This window comes from Macaca thibetana, chromosome 5, assembly GCF_024542745.1.
Source record: "Macaca thibetana thibetana isolate TM-01 chromosome 5, ASM2454274v1, whole genome shotgun sequence".
Lineage (NCBI taxonomy): Eukaryota > Metazoa > Chordata > Mammalia > Primates > Cercopithecidae > Macaca > Macaca thibetana.
The window spans coordinates 40,364,119-40,388,838 of record NC_065582.1 but is presented as its reverse complement, the minus strand read 5'-3'; the positions used below and the strand labels follow the sequence as shown (position 1 = coordinate 40,388,838).

At 36.7% G+C, this 24,720-nt stretch overlaps 1 protein-coding gene across 2 annotated transcripts in view; it reads right to left on the bottom strand.

Annotated features, from left to right (window-relative positions):
• Window positions 1–24,720, bottom strand: part of IQCM (IQ motif containing M) — a 491,845-nt gene that overhangs the window by 84,732 nt on the left and 382,393 nt on the right. For both annotated transcript variants that reach the window (XM_050791177.1, XM_050791179.1), the window contains one exon: window positions 476–637. In XM_050791177.1, the coding sequence (XP_050647134.1) occupies window positions 476–637 (162 nt within the window). The remainder of the gene's footprint in view (window positions 1–475; window positions 638–24,720) is intronic.

Below are 24,720 nucleotides of genomic sequence, written 5' to 3'. Positions count from 1 at the left end.
CAAAGAGTTACCAACATACATCTATTAGATTGGCTAAAATTAGAAAGGCTGATTGTACCAAGTGTTGATACAGCTGTGGAATAAATGCAACTCTTATATCTCTGCTGTGGGTGGGTAATATGAAATGTTATAATGACTGGAAAACAAGTTAGCCAAGAGAAATGCAAGCACATGTCTAAACACAGTCCTGAACATGAATGTTCATAGTAGCTTTACTTGTAGTAATGCAAAAGTGAAAACAACCCAAATTTCCATCAACTAGTGAGTAGACAGGCACAATATAGTTCCACTATTCTAGTGGAGGTACAAAAGCACAAAACAGTCCCTTTTTAAATTGCAGGCATAGTATCTAAGAAGTAAAGAGAACATTCTATAGGATCTATGTATCATCCCACATCATCTATGTGATGAATATAGTTATATATATTATAAGATATCACTTATTTATAATAAAAAATAAGGCTCAATATCTTACCTATATGTTTATAACCTTCTTCCCCATTTACTATGGGTCTCAACCAAGTTGACTTGAGTAGTGTACTGTTAGGCACGTGTGCACCTTCAGGAGGATAGAGTGTAAATAACATTTCAATTGCTTTGGACTTTTTTATTAGTTCAGAATATTTTTCTTTGCCATCTATAAAGAAAAGAGAAAATATATAAAATTTGAGACATTTTACAGAGTGTCATACTTGCTTCTTTTAAGGGATGCAAATTAAAAACTATTTAACAATTTGGGTACAACAGGTCACACTGAAAACATGTTTTTTTTTAGTCAAAGTTACTTTACCAAAAATCTTCTTGTTCAGTTAATTCCAAAAACTAAAGAGTAAGGGCTTTACTAATATCATCTTAAACCACTATCAGCTTAAAGCAGTATTGTTAAAGCTGTGAAAAAAATTAAGATATCCAATGAACAGCATTCACATTATACATTCTATAGTATAACCATAGATTCTTACTTTTAACTTCTGTTAAACAATGGAATCAGATTAATCTGACAAAAATGTTGAGTAAATATAGAGTTCCATATATTGGAACTACTAAAGGAATTAATATTCCTAGGTGAAGGTTTTTAAGAAAATATAAAATGCATATTGCTGTGACTGAATTATTTTTATCTGGCAAACATTTGTATAGCACATATTATGTGCAAAGAATTATTCCTAGTGCTTTAAAATATTAACATATTTAATTTTCATAACATACCTATAAGGTAAGTCCTATTATTATTTCCTTTTACATGTAGAAATTGAGACCCAGAGAAGTTAAATAACTTGCCTAAATTTTACAATCTATAAATGATGCAAGTAGGCTTCAGATACCTAAGGAAGCTCTTATTTGCAAATGAATCTTTGTCAACTGAACATGGCCTGTATTAACTAGTAGCTGAGAAAACTGGAATTAAACAATAATTTAAATTATATAGTGAAAAATCTCTGGTATGCCCATTGGACCTCCAGTTTGTAATTCTAGTTTTTGGTTGATAAGCCAGGGTCCTAAAATTCAACAAAGCAGTCTCGTGAGGATTTAAAGTGACTCTGCCTAGAAACATTTTAAAGAAGAGACACTAATGTAAATCTCCACTTAAAACTCGATTACATATATTTCCTTCCTTTCCTCTTAGTCTTCTTTATTTTGTTACATGTCATATTTTCTGATAAAGTGAATATAAGGCCATATGACATGATTTGATGGCGAACAGTGTGCTAGGTATCCATCTATTGCCTCACAAATCCAAATCCATCCTTCACTGTCCTGCTTGGGAGGTTAGAACGCTTCTTCCTTGCAATACGGTATGATTTTAAGTATAAAACAAATTGGGCAATGGAGAGAACTGGACAATGAATGGGTTCTTTCTGGATCTGGTGGGTCTCTTAGCAGGCGCCTGCAACTTCTCCGGCATCTCAGAGGGCACTCCGCTCCTCCCACCACTGGGCACTTCCTAGAGAGTTCCACCAGCGCAGCACCTTCCTATGAATTGGCTTCCCATTGAGTTCCACAATGTGACATCACCTTACAGACAGTTTGCCACAGATCTCCAGAATGGCTTCTCCATGAGTGTCACTAGAATGCCAGCTCAGTGTAGTCCCCCATTCACTGACTCCCCATGGGTGGCCTTTGTAAAAATTTGTCTTTCTTCAGGTGCTCTGCCTCAGACCAAGTGGTCCCTATATCTCCTCTTGTCAATTAGAGTTCTTTTACCCCTTAGTAGAAAATCACATTTACTCCAATCTCTGTCGTAGTTAATAACTACTATATTAGACTTTTCCTGCTTAAATTACTATGCAGTTTCTATCTGCTAAGTGGACCCTAACTGATACAGACAGACCTGGGTCCTAATTCTTAATGGGCTTTGAAATATAGTCATGTGCTGCATAACAACATTTCAGTCAATGATGGACCAGATATAAAATGGAGCTTAAATGCCTAGTGAAGTCCTGGCTGTGGTGACATTGTAGCACAATGAATTACTCACATGTTTATGATGATGCTGGTGTAAACAATGTTACTACACTGCCAGTTATATTAATGTACAGAACATGCAACTATTTACAGTACATAATACGTGATAATAAATGGCTGTTAGTGGTTTCTGTATTTACCATACTATAATTTTTAACATTATGTTACGGTGTACTCCTTCTACTCAAGCCTGTAGTCCCAGCACTTTGGGAGGCCGAGACGGGCGGATCACGAGGTCAGGAGATCGAAACCATCCTGGCTAACATGGTGAAACCCCGTCTCTACTAACAAATACAAAAAAACAGCCGGGCGAGGTGGCGGGCGCCTGTAGTCCCAGCTACTCCGGAGGCTGAGGCAGGAGAATGGCGTAAACCCGGGAGGCGGAGCTTGCAGTGAGCTGAGATCCGGCCACTGCACTCCAGCCTGGGTGACAGAGCAAGACTCCATCTCAAAAAAAATAAAAAATAAAAAAATAAAAAAAACAAAACCTGTAAAACAGCCTCAGGCATGTCCTCCAGGAGCTATTCCAGAAGAAAGCATTGTTATCATAGTAGATGGCAGCTTCCTGCTGCTATTGGCCCTGAATATTTTGCAGTGGGACAAGATATGGAGGAAAAAGACAGTGAATATTGACGATCCTGTGTAGGCCGAGGCTAATGTGTATGTTTGTGTGTTAATTTGTAATAAAAAACTAAAATATATATATAAACAAATCCCAAAATAGAAAGGGCTTACAGAACAAGGATGCAAACAAAGAATATTTTTTTACAGTTGTACAATCTATTTGTGTTTTCAGCTAAGTGTTATCACAAAGTGTCAAAAAGTTACGAAGAAATTTAAAAGTTTATAAGGTAAAATATAGTAAGCTAAAGTTAATTTTTTACTGAAGAAAGAAAACATTGTTGTTACAAATTTAGTGTCACTTAAGTGTTCAGTATTTATAAAGTCTACAGTAGTGTACAGTCATGTCCTAGGCCTTCACATTTACTCACCACTCACTCACTGACTCACCTAGAGCAAATTTCAGTCCTGTAAGCTCCATAAGTGCCCTATATAGGTGTATCATGTTTTGTTTTGGATACTGTATTTTTACTGTACCTTTTCTATGTTTGATGTGTTTAGATACACAAATCCTTACCATTGTGTTACAATTACCTACTTATATTTTTCATATGCCTCAATATCAGGTCAAATAAAATACCTACACTAAAATCTAAGTAGAGGTGAATATAGAACTGCCACTTTCTCCCACTAGCTTATCCTGATTGAAGACTAATAGAAACACATGAAGTCAATGGAGTGTTGAATTTGCAAGGAAAACGTAAAGATAAATGTAACATTAGACATATATTGAAGGTTTGTAGCTTAGAGTCTTGCTAATGCCCCATTTTCCAATTGGTAGTGTCAATGGAGTCTTGGAACTTACACAAACAAGGCCTCATGATTTTTTAAATGATTGTACCTTCTTTCATAATTGCAAAGTTAACTACAAATAAACATATTTTCATTTGAAAGGCATATAGCTGGTAAAACTCTGTTCCTTATTTTTCATTACGCATGTCATCCCAAGACAAAAGCAGGAATTTAATTTGTTTCTGATATTAATAATTTTTGCTGTTTATGGACTACTTCTTTTTGATATACTAAGTCAATATTGCCATATGGGATTTAGATGTAGCAACACACTACTCTTGAAACTCAGAAGAATAAGAGCTCTTCCTTACCCCTACCTCACTAGGCCACATACGCAATATCTGAAGTTTTTTGAATTAACAAATGGATAGAACATAGTTGCCGGTATTTATTGAGAATTTAGTATACAACAGGTGTGCAAAGCAGGTTATACACATTTGCTAATTTAATTCTGAAATCAGAATATGTTTAATTTGCTGAGAATCCTATGAAGTCAATATTACCATACATCACAGCTCAAGATACTGAAGCATAGGAAGGTTACAGGGCATTTTCAAGGCCTTCCAGCTGGTAAGAGGTGAAACCAGAATTTATTCCCTATTCTGTCTAACTTCAAAGCCTGTTTTTTAAACCACAATGCCATATTGTTTTAACCAATGGTTCCTGGTATCAAGAGACTGTTAGCACTTCAATGGTTACGAGTCAACTGGTGGTCTCTCCTGTTGCTAATCACCCTTCCAATCTTTTCAAATCCTTCTACAGCTATACCTGTAAAGTGTACTCTGCTGGTCAGCCCTCTGAGAGCAGCATATAGCTGTTTCCTGGAGGTTTACTGATGTTGGTCTTCTCCACAAAAATTTATTTTGTAGCAGCTATTGAAAAGCCCTCAGGTCAAAACCACCATTTGTAAACTGATGATAGCCCTCTCAGTTCACTAAGAATAACGGCTAGTATAATATCCCACAGTATGAACTCTGCACCACCTCTAGTTTTCCCCTGCTTCTCAGATAAGTGAGGCTCGTTATGCTTAATATTCAGGGTAGATGAGGAGTTTTCAGAGAACTCAAGGTAGCCCTTCCCTTCCTCTCCCAAACAGTGTACTGTGTTATTGAGAGCTTGTTGCCTCCCTCCTGCAGAGCCTGGAGTATTTAAGGCAGTGGTTTCAGGGCTGTACTTCAAGAATCACAGTGATTTTAAAAATAAATAAATAAATATTAGAAAATTGACATAAAGATGGCAGACAGCTTTACATTCTGCTAAGTGGGCATAATAAAAAGAAAGAGCATCTCTTGTCACAACTGTTCCTCTTTTTGTATGTATTACTGAAGAATATTTCAACACTCAAAATGCATGGGCAAGAACATCTCAGATGAAAGAACAATAATTTACATTGAACCATGGAGATTCATGAATTTCTAGGAAATTTTAAAGTTTCAAGTTCTTTCTAATGTGCCTGCCCCTTCACACAAATGCCAGCACAGACACAATACTTTAAAAAGGGCAAATGTATAAATTATTAAGGTCAGGACCAGTTCTAAGTGTACCAGGGAGACTTGGGTGACTAACAAAGCTTAAACCAGAATGGTAGGGCTAGTTACTGAAGTCAATTTTTAATAAGTATTTATAAGTACAGATAGAAATAGCCTAATCCTTTATCTTTACCCTGTACTGGTCCGATTAAGTAACTAAATTTATCTGCAAGGTTTAAAAAAAACATATTTTATAGTTTTCATACTAATACAAAGATCACAGGTTAAAAACAATGACAACAGGTAGATGTTTTCTTTCATTGTGAATGTTATGCATTTACAATTAATTAGCAATGTAATGAACAATATTTAATAAATAATGAATGATATTCATTAAATTGCTAATGCATCCTTCATGGACTACTAGCCAATACTGTGAGGTTTTTAGTATGGAGTTTTCACACGTGAGTTTGAACTGGTGGACAAATAATCTATAACCTAGTGTAAATGACCAGTTTTTGTACTTTTAATATCTTGTCAGTGTTCAGTTAAAGCACTTTATGTTGCATTCATTTTCTTTGATTTGAAATAAGTGAATGTCATACTTTTTGTCATGCCATTTTTATCTAAGTTTATTTCTGTTCATTAGTAATATTTAAAAAGGAGGGCACCAGGTTATCAATATGAAAAATTATGTACTTCTTGAACAAGGAAAAAGCGAATCCAAAGCAGCCCTATTCTTAAATTAATGAAACTTTCTTACGTTTAGCTTCTTTTAAGCTGAAAGATCATTCTTAAAGATCAGTGATGAAGGAAAACATTAAGATTAAGATTCAAAACCAAGGGACAAAATGGTTAAGAAGGCAGTTAAACGATATGCCAATAAATAATATGATCTGTAAAAATAAATGCTAGGACTACTGATCTCATATTACAATGAAATACCAACATTGCATAATTTAAACAAGAGTGAAAATGTTCTCTAACCCTTGACTAAGAGTAAATAACAATACAAAATGAGGATATGAATTATTTAAAAACGTTAAATTATAGCAAATATTACCACCTTTAAATCTCTTCAGGTCATGAAACAGGCACATATTTTAAATTTTGCCAGAATATTCTTCACTATACATTTAAATGTTAAATGTATGAAAATTGTGCTGTTGATACATACCTTTATAAATCCAATCAAAATGCTATTTTAGAGTAGAAAATTAGGGAATCACAGCTATGTGATTGTTCAATAATCAAACTACAGTTAGTTCAAAAGGCTCATTTCTTCAGTGGAATAGAGTTCATAAAGAAATATACTAACATTTTAACTTTATTTTCATTCTGTATTTACTTATTTTTTGCTTGTTTGCTTAATAAACAACTTAAATAGATTTTTAAGTATTCGATATAGAAAGCTAACTTTTTCCTTTTCCTGTCTTCAAGGGCTTTAGATAGAAACACAGATCATATCACTATATATAAATAAATTTTATAGCTGCCCAAAACACTAAAATACTTTTAGTTAGTAATTCCAATAGAATTATAAGGATTCCTTAGGAGGGGCATTTTCTTTCTTCTAAAAGCATGTGTGTGTATGTGTGCATGTGTGTATAAGTGTGTCTGTGTCCTTGGAGTAATACAAACATTATGTCAAATTATTAAAGTTATTAATTTTAAGTACTCTATTTTAAAAATATAAATATTTTTATCCCTCAGTCTCAACATGGGTAGGTTAAATCCATTAATGAGACTTTGCTCTAACTAAAGACAAAAGACTAAAGATAAATGCTCCTTCCACTTTAGTTACATTTATGAGAGTAATACAATAACACAAAAAAATTCTTAAAATTTAAGAGCATAATGACAGTTTTTATTGGGCTCAGCATACATAATCCACAAGATATTTCCTTTCACTTTGTTGGGAAGATAACTTTAATAAAAAAATTGCCCTCACGGGTCAGATGCATGAATTTCCAATTAAGTATAGCTATTCTTTTTTTTTGAAATGGAGTTTTGCTCTGTTGCTCAGCCTGGAGTATAGTAGCCCGATCGGGGCTCACTGCAACCTCCCCTTCCTGGGTTCTAGTGATTCTCCTGCCTCAGCTTCCCAAGTAGCTGGGATTACAGGCATGTGCCACCACGCCAGGCGAATTTTTTGTATTTTTTTTTTTTTTTTTAGTAGAGGCGGGGTTTCTCCATGTTGATCAGACTGGTCTCAAACTCCCGACCTCAGATGATCCGCCCGCCTTGACCTGTCAAAGTGCTGGGATTACATGCGTGAGCCACAGCACCCGGCAAGTGTAGCTATTCTTAATTGTTAAATCAAATTTGAATTACCCAGTCCTTTTGTTTTTCTTGAGACAAATCACATCACTTTGGTTATTGTTCTATATCTTTAAGGGGCAGAGGGCAATTCAATGAATTTTTAAGCTCTTCATTACTAATATCAGTTTTAAATGTATTTTGAGCTAAACATTGCAGTTAATTACACAGTTAAATATTTTAAGTATTATTTTCCCATACTATTTATATCCCTAAGAAAAATTGCAATAATTGGCAGTTGACTATAACAAGCTTAGGTTTACGCATTTACTCAACAATTACATTAGCCCTGACATGCAAAAATATATACATATTTCTTTCCTTTTATTGTGCTTAGGCCTTTTTCTAGATTCAAGAGGCAAAAGTAATACCATGCTATTTCAGTAAAAAACGAACTCCAAACAAGTGAGAATTTTTCCTGATGGATTTTTCGAACTGAATTCCAAATAAATGTGTTTTATAAACTTATGTATTATTTTTTTAAATAAGTGCTGTCTTTCAGAATTGAGCCATTTTTAAATTTTTTAGACTTCATTTTCCAGACTTATTTAGATTTCTCAATCCTGTTAAAGATTCCATAATTTAAGGCTTGTTTATTGATTATACTAATGTTAAGATTACTTTAAATTCTTTCCAAAATATGACTGGATACAAGTCAGTTTATAAATGGAAGAATTTACTTAACAAATGTACAATTTCCTGGCCCTGATTTATTTATATGCATTAATAGGTAATCAATTTCCTAGCTAAAAGAGACACAATAATAGCAAAGTTTTTCTCTTTTCCTCTCCCACAATGCCAAAATAAAGTATATTTTAATCAACCAAAAATATAAATATAACTGCATCTTTACTGAAGCATGAAAATTCCTACAACTTTCAATAACTTTAAAGAATATATAACAGAAACAATAAAATTAACACCTAAATAAAAGAGACTGTCTAGAATTGACACATCTAAATATGGGTGAAGCCCTGGGTATAATCTGTTGTGATGCATAATTCCTCTCCATTTATGGACCTGTGAAACTCAAGAATAAGTTATCTGCTCACAGAATACCTTGATGAGACAGGAATAAGCAATTCCCATTCAAAATGAGATAAAATAAAAAGAAAAAGGGTGACTGATCCCAAGTCATTCTAAAACCCAGCTGGGCAAACTTGAGAACATTTCTGAGTCTGAGAATAATCCTCTGTGGTTTTCAGCTCTGCCCTCTTAAGCCATCCTTCTTTTTTCATGAAAAGTAGCATGGGTTAGCAGCTGAGTCATTTTAATAGTCTATTTCCTGCCTGTACACTTTTGGGAGTCCAGTAGCCTTCTTTCACTTAATACGGTTTCTGTCCCTTTTGGTCCAAGCTGGCAGTGTTCCACTGATTTAAAATTCTCGGAAATCCTGAGGCCTCATGTGTATTATGGGAATTCACTTCATTAGACAAGAGACTTCTCCACAAATCTTTCCTGTATAATCCCATTGCTATGATTTGAATGCTTGTTTTCTCCAAAATTCAGTTTGAAGTTTAGTTGCCATTGTGGCAGTGTTGACAGGTGGGACTTTTGGGAGGTGATTGGGCCATGAGGGCAAAGCCCTCATGGGTGCGATTAATGCCTTAAGTTCAGCCCCTTTTTGTGCCTTTGCACTTCCACCTTCCACCATGTAATGATAGAGTAAGAAGGCCATCACTTGTTGCTAGCACCTTGATCTTGGACTTTCCAGCCCCCATAATTGTGAGAAAATACATTTCTGGTCATTGTAAGTTACTCAGGCTCAGGTATTCTGTTATAGTAGCACAGAACAAACAAAGAAAAGTATCTTCATTTCTAGCTTCTGCGTGGTAACTAATGAGACTTGTGAGTCACACATTTATTCTTTTCAAAGAGCCTTTGTGTGACTAAATTCTCTTTTTGATCTTTCTGAGGTATCAGCAAAACGTCGTCCAGCAGTATCTCAGCTGCCCCTCTAGAATATGCTTTCCTGACAGTGAATCTCCATTTTAGCATTTTTCACAGTCTGGATGGATTGGAATGTCCCAAATCATCTCATCCTGGTTCCTTTTTGTGCAACAGTACTTCTTTCAAATGCAATTTCCCCTAGCATTTTACTACAAGCAACAACAACTAAAAACAGGCTGCACATTCAATTCTGCTTAAAACTGTTCTCAACTGAATGTCCAAGGCCATATCTCAAAAATTCTCCTCCTATGTAACTGCAGGACATTATTTCACTAATTAAGCTTTCTGCCACTGTGTAACAAGAATCTCTTCTCATCCAGTTACCAATAGCATGTTCCTAATTTCCTCCTGGGCTCTCAATTTTAGCATCTTTAACTTCCATATTTCTACTGTCTGTTTATAATTATATATTCTCTAAGGTAATTTAGGTTTTCCCTACCATGCTCCTCACTTCTTTCTGAGTCCTTATGAGCAGAGTCTTTGACATCCATAATTCTACTAATGGTCTGTTCAAGGAAATCTAGGCTTTTTCTGTAAGGCTCCTCAATATTCTAGCCTCCACACACTGGTCAATTCTACATTTTAAGATAATCAATATTAGTCAGTGTTCAACTGATATAGAGGAAGAACTAGCAGGCTATTTCTCAATACACACACACACACATGCACACATGCACACACACACACACACACACAAACACAGAGAGAGAGAGAGAGGAATTTATTGCAAGGAATTGGTTTATGCAGTTGTGTGCTTGACGAGACAAGTCCTAAGTCAATAGAGCTGGCCACCAGGAAAAGCAAGTTGAAACTCTTGTGCATGGCAGATATTACTATTCACAGGCAGGATTTCTTCAGGAAAGCCTCAGTTCTGTTTTAAAGCCCTTTCAACTGGTTGTACCAGGCCAGCCCAGATTATCTAGGATAATCTCCCTTGCTCAAAGTCAATTGATCATGAACTTCAATCGAATCTACAAAATACCTTTTGCAGCAACATCTAGATTAGTGTTTGATTGAATAACTGGAAATCGTAGTCTAGTCAAGTTTGTACATCATAAAGTTCACGACAAGCTTAATAAACTTAAGTATATAAAAAGTGTCCTTTGGGAATCCAAATCACTTCCAACAGGCAATAACAGCTGGCTTTAGATTTTCCAAAACAACATTCAACAAAACAAGAAAAATACCTATAAAGTTCTGAGAAAATTGTGTAATCAAAAGTTTTATATGAAGCCAAGTATAAATACACCAAAAAACATTCTCAGAAAACATAGCACCTACAACCTCTTCTTGGAATACAACAAGATGAAACCCTAAATCTTGTTAAAACAGAGCCAATAAAATTGAACTAAAATAACTAAAGAATCAAGAGGCCTCAGGTATAACTCCCAATGCAATCCCTCCCCCCTCCCCCCTCCCCATGATAGGCCCCGGTGTGTGATGTTCCCCTTCCCGAGTCCAAGTGATCTCATTGTTCAGTTCCCACCTATGAGTGAGAACATGCGGTGTTTGGTTTTCTGTTCTTGTGATAGTTTGACGAGTTGATGGGTGCTGACGAGTTGATGGGTGCAGCACATCAACATGGCACAAGTATACATATGTAACAAACCTGCACGTTATGCACATGTACCCTAGAACTTAAAGTATAATAATAATAAATAAATTTAAAAAAAAAAGACAAAAAAAAAAAAAGAATCAAGAGGCCAATGGTAAAACAGAACGGAAGGGAAGAGGAGGGGAGGGGAAAGGAGGGGAGAGGAGGGGAGGGGAAGGGAGGGGAGGGAGAAAACTGGCAAGCATTCAACACATTTAAATACATCAGACTACAAGGTCAAACAACTGTAAGACTTGTAGAAAAAGTAAAAATGTTAGAATCCTTGAAAATATTTTTAACTATTAATTTTTTTCATATAGGGATATGTTTGGAAGGAGAAGTAAAAGAAAGCTTAAATGTGGTAAGTTTCTTATTTTATTAGTAGGATGTCAGTAGAGGAGATTGATAATTTAGGAACTACTTTAAGTTTCTAATTTGTAAAAGTATTCATTAAAAGGATCAAAAATAATACGTAATAATTCCTGATAAAGCTAAATTCCCAATGCATAACACAGTATTTTAGCCAGACATATTGCTGCCTTCAACAATTTAGAGGTTTGGCTATCAATTCAAAGGAGAAAGATTACATATATTTATATTATCATCTTCTATTATCCATATGAATTAAAGACATTTGGAAAGACATAGTGTTGTTTTTTTTTTTTAAATTCTCATGGCATACTTTTAAAAAATGAATGTGTAAATAGCACACTTTTTTCTATAGCATATATAAATTTGTCAAAATTATATATGATCAAAGTAAACATTTATCAATCAGGTTATCTAACAATTTGCATTTGGGAGAAAAGTGCTGTTTGGGTGATATATTTCTAACATTTGAGATATAGTAAATAGTAAATTTCTCTGTTTTTTGCATGATGTTTCCTGGAAATATAAGACAACTTGGGTTATTTCCCTTTGGATTTATTCTAAAAGAGCAAGATTAATTGCTTGAATAAAGATAAGCTCACACTATTTATAATGCATCATATACTGTGTATGCAGTCCACTGTGCTGTACTTAATTTCTTTCATAGGATAACAAGCTTAAAGGATAAAGAAAATTGGAGACCAGCTATCACTCTATTAATGGGGTTTTAAAGAATATTTCATTAAAAAATTATATGAGAACTGAAAGAAAAAAACAGATTAGCAGGCACCAAGATAAAATGAATTGAAGGAAATAATGAACAGGTTGTTTTTAGTGGTCCATGGCAAATTGACAGAAGATATTAGTTAAATTGATAACAAATGTGAGCCTAACATATTGTATTGTCTTGAGGAAATAGGGGAAAAGTTCATATAATGTAGTTCAGATAATACATTGAAATATTCTTCAGAAATAGAGCAAAGAAGAAAAGATGGATGACTTTGACTACATTAAGATAAATAACTACTGTTCATTAAATGATCCCCTTTCTGTCAATGTCCATTCCCTTTTGGGTTGGAAATACCCTTTATAAGAATTGTGTCTAAAATATATAATATATAACACACTGTGACTGGATCATAGTTACAATGTTCATTATTTTCCTTTAACCCTGAAGCATGATCAAGAGACATTTTGTTGACAATCAGCTCTTCCTTGCGAACAATATAACCTGTGGACAGGCCTTCAGGGGCACTTCTTTATTGAACATTAGTGTGGTCTTTTTGGTTCAAAGACTAGAATCAGTCAAATATAAGTGACTGAAAAAAGTGGTGGCCAAATGGGCAACAGGGCTGTCAAGGTAGGGTAAATCTGGATTCCTGAACAGGCTCATGTAAGTTAGCTGTAACCACATTTAGATATAAATATTTATGTGCATCCCTCAGTTTTAGACTTAAAACATGTACGTAGTTATTTCTCATATAAATTATCATGCTTTTTAGTTTGTACACACTTGATACTCCAGGTATATAATTTAAAAATTAAGATTGAAATCAATATAATAAACCATCCACCTGGTAGTTAAAAATATGATCCTAATAAAAAGAACATGGCAAGATCAAATATACAGCCTCACTTTCTGGTCAAAATGATAACTTACATAGAAGCAATTTAATCATTCTGCTAAATGTTGCCTGTGCTTAGGCTAATTGTTATCATCATTGGGCAGTAAAACAAAAGGTTTCATGAGTTCAGCCTTTCTATCTGTATCGTTACTCTATGCAGCCCTTTCATAACAGGCTAACAGCTGTTTCTCAGATTATTTACCCTAATATCTGGGATCTTGATTCCAATTTTTAAAGGGATGTTTATGTTTCAAGCAGCATCAACATGTTTTACTTAAAATTGCACTTGAAAATAAAAAAGGAATATCATTTTTTCCCTGAGAAATACAGCTGCCCATTCATTTACTTTGTCATATGACCTGCTTCTGATCAGGTTTTTTTAAAAAATGTTTTTCCCTATATTTACTCCCATGAGGTTTAGATCAGTGTTACAAATTAAAGAGTAACATCTACTTCTCAATTGTGTAGGGTTTTCCCTCAAAAATCTTGACATTATTTTATCTTACTTTCAGATAAATCACCAAGGACTAAGAACAAATATGTGAGAATTATTATATTCATACTATGTAATGTTTTGAATAAAATTGTCATGTTACTGACTTAAAATACTAAAAATATAGTTCAAAGCTTTTTTTTTCTTTTATTAGTTGTCCTGAGAAATTTAGAATAAGCTGTTCACACTGTCTCATTTGGTGACTCTTATGAACTCTGAGATATATTTATACGGAAACTGTCTTTAACAAGGAATTTATTCTTGAGCAATGAAACAGAATGGATTCTTTGTGGTAAGCTAACTGGTCCATGAAATAATTCAATCCATGATGCTACTTTTCTTTAATATGCTCCATTCAAAAGAGCTTACTGGCTCAAATATGAATAATACTTAAACTTTTGAACAATAATAGAAATTTATGTGAATGATACTTTTATTATATTAACATGTTTAAGATGCAAAGTGTCCTTTTTCTGGAGAGGCACAGGCATGTGGGAAAACTCGAGAAATTATTACAGCAAACTAAAACATAGAATTTTTTATGTAACACCAGGATCTTAATATTAATTACATTTGGAAGCAGTTGAGAGAAATAATGGGTCATACATTTACTCATTTATTAACTGTAGCATTACTTATTTCAGGTTAAAAATTCAAATTAAAAACATTATACATTCTTATAAATTATACATATATATGTATTACCATGAAGCATTCCTTTATTAGAACATTTCATTTAAAAATTCAGGGCAAAAGCGGCGGAGCAAGATGGCCGAATAGGAACAGCTCCAGTCTCCAACTCCCAGCGCGAGAGACACAGAAGACCGGTGATTTCTGCATTTTCAACTGAGGTACTGGGTTCATCTCACTAGGGAGTGCCGGACAATCGGTGCTGGTCCGCTACTGCAGCCCGACCAGCAAGAGCTGAAGCAGGGCGAGGCATCACCTCACCTGGGAAGTGCAAGGGGAAAGGGAATCCCTTTACCTAGCCAGGGGAACTGAGACACACAACACCTGGAAAATCGGGTAACTCCCACCCCAATACTGCGCTTTAAGCAAACAGGCACACCTGGAGATAATATCCCACACCTGGCCAGGAGGGTCCCATGCGCACGGAGCCTCCCTCATTGCTAGCACAGCAGTCTGCGATATCTCGCGGAAAGGCAGCAGCCAGGCTGGGGGAGGAGCGCCCGCCATTGCTGAGGCTTAAGTAGGTAAACAAAGCCGCTGGGAAGCTCGAACTGGGTGGAGCTCACAGCAGCTCAAGGAAACCTGCCGGTCTCCGTAGACTCCACCTCTGGGGACAGGGCACAGATAACAACAAAAGCAGCAGAAACCTCTGCAGACGCAAAGGACTCTGTCTGACAGCTTTGAAGAGAGCAGTGGATCTCCCAATACGGAGGTTGAGATCTGAGAAGGGACAGACTCCCTGCTCAAGTGGGTCCCTGACCCCTGAGTAGCCTAACTGGGAGACATCCCCCACTAGGGGCAGTGTGACACCCCACACCTCACAGGGTGGAGTACACCCCTGAGAGGAAGCCTCCAAAGCAAGAGTCAGACAGGTACACTCGCTGTTCAGCAGTATTCTATCTTCTGCAGCCTCTGCTGCTGACACCCAGGCAAACAGGGTCTGGAGTGGACCTCAAGCAATCTCCAACAGACCTACAGCTGAGGGTCCTGACTGTTAGAAGGAAAACTATCAAACAGGAAGGACACCTACACCAAAACCCCATCAGTACGTCACCATCAACAAAGACAAGAGGCAGATAAAAACACAAAGATGGGGAAAAAGCAGGGCAGAAAAGCTGGAAATTCAAAAAATAAGAGCGCATCTCACCCGGCAAAGGAGCGCAGCTCATTGCCAGCAACGGATCAAAGCTTGATGGAGAATGACTTTGACGAGATGAGAGAAGAAGGCTTCAGTCCATCAAACTTCTCAGAGCTAAAGGAGGAATTACGTACCCAGCACAAAGAAACTAAAAATCTTGAAAAAAAAGTGGAAGAATTGATGGCTAGAGTAATTAATGCAGAGAAGGTCATAAACGAAATGAAAGAGATGAAAACCATGACACGAGAAATACGTGACAAATGCACAAGCTTCAGTAACCGACTCGATCAACTGGAAGAAAGAGTATCAGCGATTGAGGATTAAATGAATGAAATGAAGCGAGAAGAGAAACCAAAAGAAAAAAGAAGAAAAAGAAATGAACAAAGCCTGCAAGAAGTATGGGATTATGTAAAAAGACCAAATCTACGTCTGATTGGGGTGCCTGAAAGTGAGGGGGAAAATGGAACCAAGTTGGAAAACACTCTTCAGGATATCATGCAGGAGAACTTCCCCAACGTAGTAGGGCAGGCCAACATTCAAATTCAGGAAATACAGAGAACGCCACAAAGGTACTCCTTGAGAAGAGCAACTCCAAGACACATAATTGCCAGATTCACAAAAGTTGAAATAAAGGAAAAAATCTTAAGGGCAGCCAGAGAGAAACGTCGGGTTGCCCACAAATGGAAGCCCATCAGACTAACAGCAGATTTCTCGGCAGAAACTCTCCAAGCCAGAAGAGAGTGGGGGCCAATATTCAACATTCTGAAAGAAAAGAATTTTAAACCCAGAATTTCATATCCAGCCAAACTAAGTTTCATAAGTGAAGGAGAAATAAAATCCTTTACAGACAAGCAAATGCTTAGAGATTTTGTCACCACTCGGCCTGCCTTACAAGAGACCCTGAAGGAAGCACTAAACATGGAAAGGAACAACCGGTAACAGCCATTGCAAAAACATGCCAAAATGTAAAGACCATTTAGGCTAGGAGGAAACTGCATCAACTAACGAGCAAAATACCCAGTTAATATCATAATGGCAGGATCAAGTTCACACATAACAATCTTAACCTTAAATGTAAATGGACTAAATGCTCCAATTAAAAGACATAGACTGGCAAACTGGATAAAGAGTCAAGACCCATCAGTCTGCTGTATTCAGGAGACCCATCTCTCATGCAGAGACATACATAGGCTTAAAATAAAGGGATGGAGGAAGATTTACCAAGCAAATGGAGAACAAAAGAAAGTAGGGGTTGCAATACTAGTCTCTGATAAAATAGACTTTAAACCATCAAAGATCAAAAGAGACAAAGAAGGCCATTACATAATGGTAAAGGGATCAATTCAACAGGAAAAGCTAACTATCCTAAATATATATGCACCCAATACAGGAGCACCCAGATTCATAAAGCAAGTTCTTAGAGACTTACAAAGAGACTTAGACTCCCATACAATAACAATAAGAGACTTCAAAACTCCACTGTCAACTTAGACAGATCAACGAGACAGAAAGTTAACAAGGATATCCAGGAATTGAACTCATCTCTGCAGCAAGCAGACCTAATAGACATCTATAGAACTCTCCACCCCAAATCAACAGAATATACATTCTTCTCAGCACCACATCGTACTTATTCCAAAATTGACCACATAATTGGAAGTAAAGCACTCCTCAGCAAATGTACAAGAACAGAAATTATAACAAACTGTCTCTCAGACCACAGTGCAATCAAACTAGAACTCAGGACTAAGAAACTCAATCAAAACCACTCAACTACATGGAAACTGAACAACCTGCTCCTGAATGACTACTGGGTACATAACGAAATGAAGGCAGAAATAAAGATGTTCTTTGAAACCAATGAGAACAAAGATACAACATACCAGAATCTCTGGGACACATTTAAAGCAGTGTGTAGAGGGAAATGTATAGCACTAAATGCCCACAGGAGAAAGCAGGAAAGATCTAAAATTGACACTCTAACATCACAATTAAAAGAACTAGAGAAGCAAGAGCAAACACATTCGAAAGCTAGCAGAAGGCAAGAAATAACTAAGATCAGAGCAGAACTGAAGGAGATAGAGACACAAAAAACCCTCCAAAAAATCAATGAATCCGGCCGGGCGCGGTGGCTCAAGCCTGTAATCCCAGCACTTTGGGAGGCCGAGACGGGCGGATCACGAGGTCAGGAGATCGAGAGACGATCCCGGCTAACACGGTGAAACCCCGTCTCTACTAAAAAATACAAAAAAAATAGCCGGGCGAGGTGGCGGGCGCCTGTAGTCCCAGCTACTCCGGAGGCTGAGGCAGGAGAATGGCGTAAACCCGGGAGGCGGAGCTTGCAGTGAGCTGAGATCCGGCCACTGCACTCCAGCCTGGGTGACAGAGCAAGACTCCGTCTCAAAAAAAAAAAAAAAAAAAAAAAAAAAAAAAAAAAAAAAAAAAAAAAAAAAATCAATGAATCCAGGAGTTGCTTTTTTGAAAAGATCAACAAAATTGACAGACCGCTAGCAAGACTAATAGAGGAGAGAAGAATCAAATAGACGCAATATAAAATGATAAAGGGGATATCACCACGGACCCCACAGAAATACAAACTACCATCAGAGAATACTATAAACACCTCTACACAAATAAACTAGAAAATCTAGAAGAAATGGATAAATTCCTGGACATTTACACTCTTCCAAGACTAAACCAGGAAGAAGTTGAATCCCTGAATAGACCACTAGCAGGCTCTGAAATTGAGGCAATAATTAATAGCCTACCAACGAAAAAAAGTCCAGGACCAGATGGATTCACAGCTGAATTCTACCAGAGGTACAAGGAGGAGCTGGTACCATTCCTTCTGAAACTATTCCAATCAATAGAAGAAGAGGGAATCCTCCCTCATTCATTTTATGAGGCCAACATCATCCTGATACCAAAGCCTGGCAGAGACACAACAAAAAAAGAGAATTTTAGACCAATATCCCTGATGAACATCGATGCAAAAATCCTCAATAAAATACTGGCAAACTGGATTCAGCAGCACATCAAAAAGCTTATCCACCATGATCAAGTGGGCTTCATCCCTGGGATGCAAGGCTGGTTCAACATTCGCAAATCAATAAACATAATCCAGCATATAAACAGAACCAAAGACAAGAACCACATGATCATCTCAATCGATGCAGAAAAGGCTTTTGACTAAATTCAACAGCCCTTCATGCTAAAAACGCTCAATAAATTCGGAATTGATGGAACGTACCTCAAAATAATAACAGCTATTTTTGACAAACCCACAGCCAATATCATACTGAATGGGCAAAAACTGGAAAAATTCCCTTTGAAAACTGGCACAAGACAGGGATGCCCTCTCTCACCACTCCTATTCCACATCGTGTTGGAAGTTCTGGCTAGGGCAATCAGGCAAGAGAAAGAAATCAAGGGTATTCAGTTCGGAAAAGAAGAAGTCAAATTGTCCCTGTTTGCAGATGACATGATTGTATATTTAGAAAACCCCATTGTTTCAGCCCAAAATCTCCTTAAGCTGATAAGCAACTTCAGCAAAGTCTCAGGATACAAAATTAATCTGCAAAAATCACAAGCATTCTTATACACCAGTAACAGACAAACAGAGAGCCAAATCATGAATGAACTTCCATTCACAATTGTTTCAAAGAGAATAAAATACCTAGGAATCCAACTGACAAGGGATGTAAAGGACCTCTTCAAGGAGAACTACAAACCACTGCTCAGTGAAATAAAAGAGGACACAAACAAATGGAAGAACATACCATGCTCATGGATAGGAAGAATCAATATCGTGAAAATGGCCATACTGCCCAGGTTATTTATAGATTCAATGCCATCCCCATCAAGCTACCAATGACTTTCTTCACAGAATTGGAAAGAACTGCTTTAAAGTTCATATGGAACCAAAAAAGAGCCCGCATCTCCAAGACAATCCTAAGTCAAAAGAACAAAGCTGGAGGCATCATGCTACCTGACTTCAAACTCTACTACAAGGCTACAGTACCCAAAACAGCATGGTACTGGTACCAAAACAGAGATATAGACCAATGGAACAGAACAGAGTCCTCAGAAATAATACCACACATCTACAGCCATCTGATCTTTGACAAACCTGAGAGAAACAAGAAATGGGGAAAGGATTCCCTATTTAATAAATGGTGCTGGGAAAATTGGCTAGCCATAAGTAGAAAGCTGAAACTGGATCCTTTCCTTACTCCTTATACGAAAATTAATTCAAGATGGATTAGAGACTTAAATGTTAGACCTAATACCATAAAAATCCTAGAGGAAAACCTAGGTAGTACCATTCAGGACATAGGCATGGGCAAAGACTTCATGTCTAAAACACCAAAAGCAACGGCAGCAAAAGCCAAAATTGACAAATGGTATCTCATTAAACTAAAGAGCTTCTGCACAGCAAAAGAAACTACCATCAGAGTGAACAGGCAACCTACAGAGTGGGAGAAAATTTTTGCAATCTACTCATCTGACAAAGGGCTAATATCCAGAACCTACAAAGAACTCAAACAAATTTACAAGAAAAAAACAAACAACCCCATCAAAAAGTGGGCAAAGGATATGAACAGACATTTCTCAAAAGAAGACATTCATACAGCCAACAGACACATGAAAAAATGATCATCATCACTGGCCATCAGAGAAATGCAAATCAAAACCACAATGAGATACCATCTCACACCAGTTAGAATGGCGATCATTCAAAAGTCAGGAAACAACAGGTGCTGGAGAGGATGTGGAGAAATAGGAACACTTTTACACTGTTGGTGGGATTGTAAACTAGTTCAACCATTATGGAAAACAGTATGGCGATTCCTCAAGGATCTAGAACTAGATGTACCATATGACCCAGCCATCCCATTACTGGGGATATACCCAAAGGATTATAAATCATGCTGCTATAAAGACACATGCACCACGTATGTTTATTGCGGCACTATTCACAATAGCAAAGACTTGGAATCAACCCAAATGTCCATCAGTGACAGACTGGATTAAGAAAATGTGGCACATATACACCATGGAATACTATGCAGCCATAAAAAAGGATGAGTTTGTGTCCTTTGTAGGGACATGGATGCAGCTGGAAACCATCATTCTTAGCAAACTATCACAAGAACAGAAAACCAAACACCGCATGTTCTCACTCATAGGTGGGAACTGAACAATGAGATCGCTTGGACTCGGGAAGGGGAACATCACACACCGGGGCCTATCATGGGGAGGGGGGAGGGGGGAGGGATTGCATTGGGAGTTATACCTGATGTAAATGACGAGTAGTTGGGTGCTGACGAGTTGATGGGTGCAGCACAGCAACATGGCACAAGTATACATATGTAACAAACCTGCACGTTATGCACATGTACCCTAGAACTTAAAGTATAATAATAAAAAAAAAAAAAGAAAAAAAAAGAAAAAAAAGTAAAAATTCAGGGCAAAATACACTGTTTTAAATTCCTTAAAGTAAAGATAGTCAGAATCAAAATTATGAAACCTGAAGATGGCTTATATTTTACATTTATTAGAATAAAATTTAAATGTTGTCAAGAATGTTAAGTCAACAAAATGTTAATTCACGATGTTAAAACAGCAACAATCTAAAATAATTCAATTATTTATTGAAAAATTATGTGACAGACTCTGTGTTAGGTAATAGGGATAAAAAGAGAGCAAAGTGGCCCTTCCTTTCACGGAGATCACGGTCTACTGGAATACAAGACAGAGAGATAATAAAGAAGCAAATGAACAAAAACAAAATAATTATTACTCATGTAACACAAGTAAAGTATGTAGTGATATGAGGGAAAATAATATAGTAGATACAAAAAAATGAACCATATAAGGTAGGTTTGCAAGAAATTTCTTTCATAGAAATTGAAAGCACAAGCATGTTTTTAGGGACACAAATACCAAATACCAGAAAGGTCAAATTCAAAATGTCTGGCATTCAATAAAAATTACCAGGCATGCAAAGAGGTAGGAAAATACAACTCATACTGAGGAGAAAAATGAATCCAAACCGATCTTCAATTGACACAGATGATAGATTTCATAGACAATGACATTAAAACGGTTATTATAACTATATTCTGCATGTTCAGGAAGTTAAAGGAAGTAGAAACATGAATGACTAAAATTACACATCTTGAATTGAAATATACAAATCTGAGATGAAAAACACAGTTGATGGGATTAATGGCAGATTATACTTTGCATAAGAAAGATAAGTAAAATTGAGAGCATACCAACGAAAACTCTGCAAATGAAACAGGGAAAAAAGAGTAAAAAAATAAACAGAGTATCAGTGAGCTGTGGAACCAACATCAAATAGCCAAATACATGTGTAATTCAAGTTCCCTAAAGAAGCAGAATAAAGACAGAACAGAATATTTGAAGAAATAATGACCAATTTTCCAAATTAAATTAAAATTATAAGCTCATAGGTCCAAGAAGCTCAACAAACTCCTAGCATAAGATACATGAATGAAACTACAGAAAAATCATAATCAAACTGTATAAAACTGGTGATAAACACTCTTTAATGAATCCAGACAAAAAAGACATTACATACAGAGGAACAAAGATAGGAATTAGAAACAATGAGATTTCAATATTCCCTTTAAAATAATCGAGAGAACAAGTACATTGAAAACCAACAAGGATATAGAGTTGAATAATACTACCAATAACTTAACTAAATTGACATTGACAAAACATTTCAACATACAACAACATAATACACATTCTCCTCAAATGCACACAGAACATGTTCTATGACTTATTAAATTCTGCATTAAAAACTCAATAAATTTCAAAAGATTCAAGTTATATTCAATATGCTCTATGACTAAAATGGAGTTAAGTGAAAAATAAAAATCTATATATATCTGAAAAATTTTGAAAACTTCAGAAACTATACAACATTTCTAAATAACTCCTGGCTCAAAGGGAAATTAGAAAATATTTTGAACTAAACGGTAACAAAAACATAAAATATTCATATCTCTGGGCTGTCACTAAAATGATACTTTGAAACCTATAGTACCAATGCCTATATTAGAAAAGAAATACTTCTCAAATTAAAGAGCCAAGCTTTTACCTTAAGACTTTTGAAAAGGAAGAGTAAATAAAACCCAGAAAATATAAAATAAAGCAAAAAATACAGATCAGAGCAGAAAATGGTGAAATATAAAACAGAAAAACAATTGAGAAAATCAATGAAACAAAAAATGATTATTTAAGATCAATAGAATTGATTAAATTTTAGCCAAAAAAAGAAGACAAAAAATTTTTCAATATCAGGAATGGGAACAATTGTATCACTACAGCATCTACAGGTAATTAAAGTGAATGACAGGGGAATATTATAAACAACTTTATGCCAATAAATTCAACAACTTTGATAAACTTGACAAATTCTTTGAAAGACACCAATTAACAAAGTTCACTCTAGGAGAAATGGAAAAGCTGTATATATGAGAGAAATTGAATTTGTGGTTAAACACCTTCCCACAAAAGAAACCTACATGCCCAGATAGCTTCAGTGATAATTTTCACCTAATACTTAAGGGAGGAATTATAGCAATTCTTTGGAAGACCTCAAAGATATTTGAATAGGAAGGAATGCTTCACAATTCATTATGTGAGTCAAAATATTTCCAATATAAAAACAAGGCAAATATATTACAAGAGAATTGCAGAAAAATATCCCTCAAGAACATAGATTTAAAAATTCTTAAAAATTTAGCAAACTGAATTTAGCAATATACAAAATAAAATAAAATACATCATGGACTTGAGGTAGAGCAAGATGGTGCAATACAAGGCTCCACCAATTATATCCCCCCTACCCCCTGCTGCAGGGACACCAATTTAACAAGTATCTATCAAAAAACAAACAAACAAGAAAAGCAAAACACCATCATAAGAAGCAAAAGTCAAGTGAGTACTCACAGTACCTGGTTTTAACTTCATGTTGCTGAAAGAGGCACAGAAGAGATAGGAAAAACACTCTTTAATTGCCAATGCCACCCCTCCCCATTCCCTGGCAGCATCAGCATGGTGTGAAGAGCATTTCTGTGCATTGGGAAGAGGAGGGTATTTTCTGTGCGTTGAAGGGATGCATTGAACTCAGTGTAGCCTTATTGTAAACGTAAACAAAACAACACAAAACTCGGCTGATTCCTGCACACAGAGGGAGCATTTAAATTAGCCCTAACCAGAGGGGAATGGCAGATCCCAGCAGTCTGAACTTGAATTCCCACAAGCCTTGGCCACTATGGATTAAAGTGCTTTGGGGCCCTAAATAAACTTTTAAGAAAATCTAGGCCATGAGGACTGAAACTCTTAGGCAAGTCCTAGTACTGTATTGGACCCAGAGACAGTGGACTGAGGGGAAATGGGACCTATTGAGACACTAGCCAGGGTGGTTAAAGGTAGTTTTGACATCACCCCTCCCCTAAGCCCAGGCTGCAAAGCTCATGGCTCAAAAGAGACCCCGTGCCTCTGCTTGAGGAGAGGAGAGGAAAGGAAAGGGTGGGGAGGACTTTGCCTTGCTTCTTGGATACCAGCTCAGCCACAGTAGAATAGGGCACCTGTCAGACTCATGAGGCCCACCTTCCAGGCCCTAGCTCCCAGGCAATATTTCTAGACACACTGTGGGCAGGATTCATCACCCATTAACTAAAAAGCCCTTGGGCTGAATAACCAGCAGTGATACCCAGTTATTACACTGAAGGCCTTGAGTGAGACTCTGAGACTTGCTGGCTTCAGGTGAGACTCAGCACATTCTCAGCTGTGGTGGCTATAGGGTGAGACTCCTTCCACTCTAGAAAATCAGAGGAAAAGCAAAGGAGACATTGTTTTCCACCTTAGATACCAGCTTGACCACAGGGGGATATAACACCAAGTGTGCTCTTTGGGTCCCCAATTCCAGGACTTGGCTCTTGGACAGCTTTGAACCTGCATTGAGCTTGAGGGGGTCCACTACCTGAAGGGTGAGTCCCAAGCCAGGCAGCATTCACCACAAGCTGACTGAAGAGCCTTTAGGCTTTAAAGGAAAATTAGCTGTAGTCTGGCAGTACTCCCTGTGGGTCTGTGGTGGTGGGGGCCATGGGGTGAGGCTACTCTGCCTTTAAAGGGGAGAGAAGAGTGGGAAG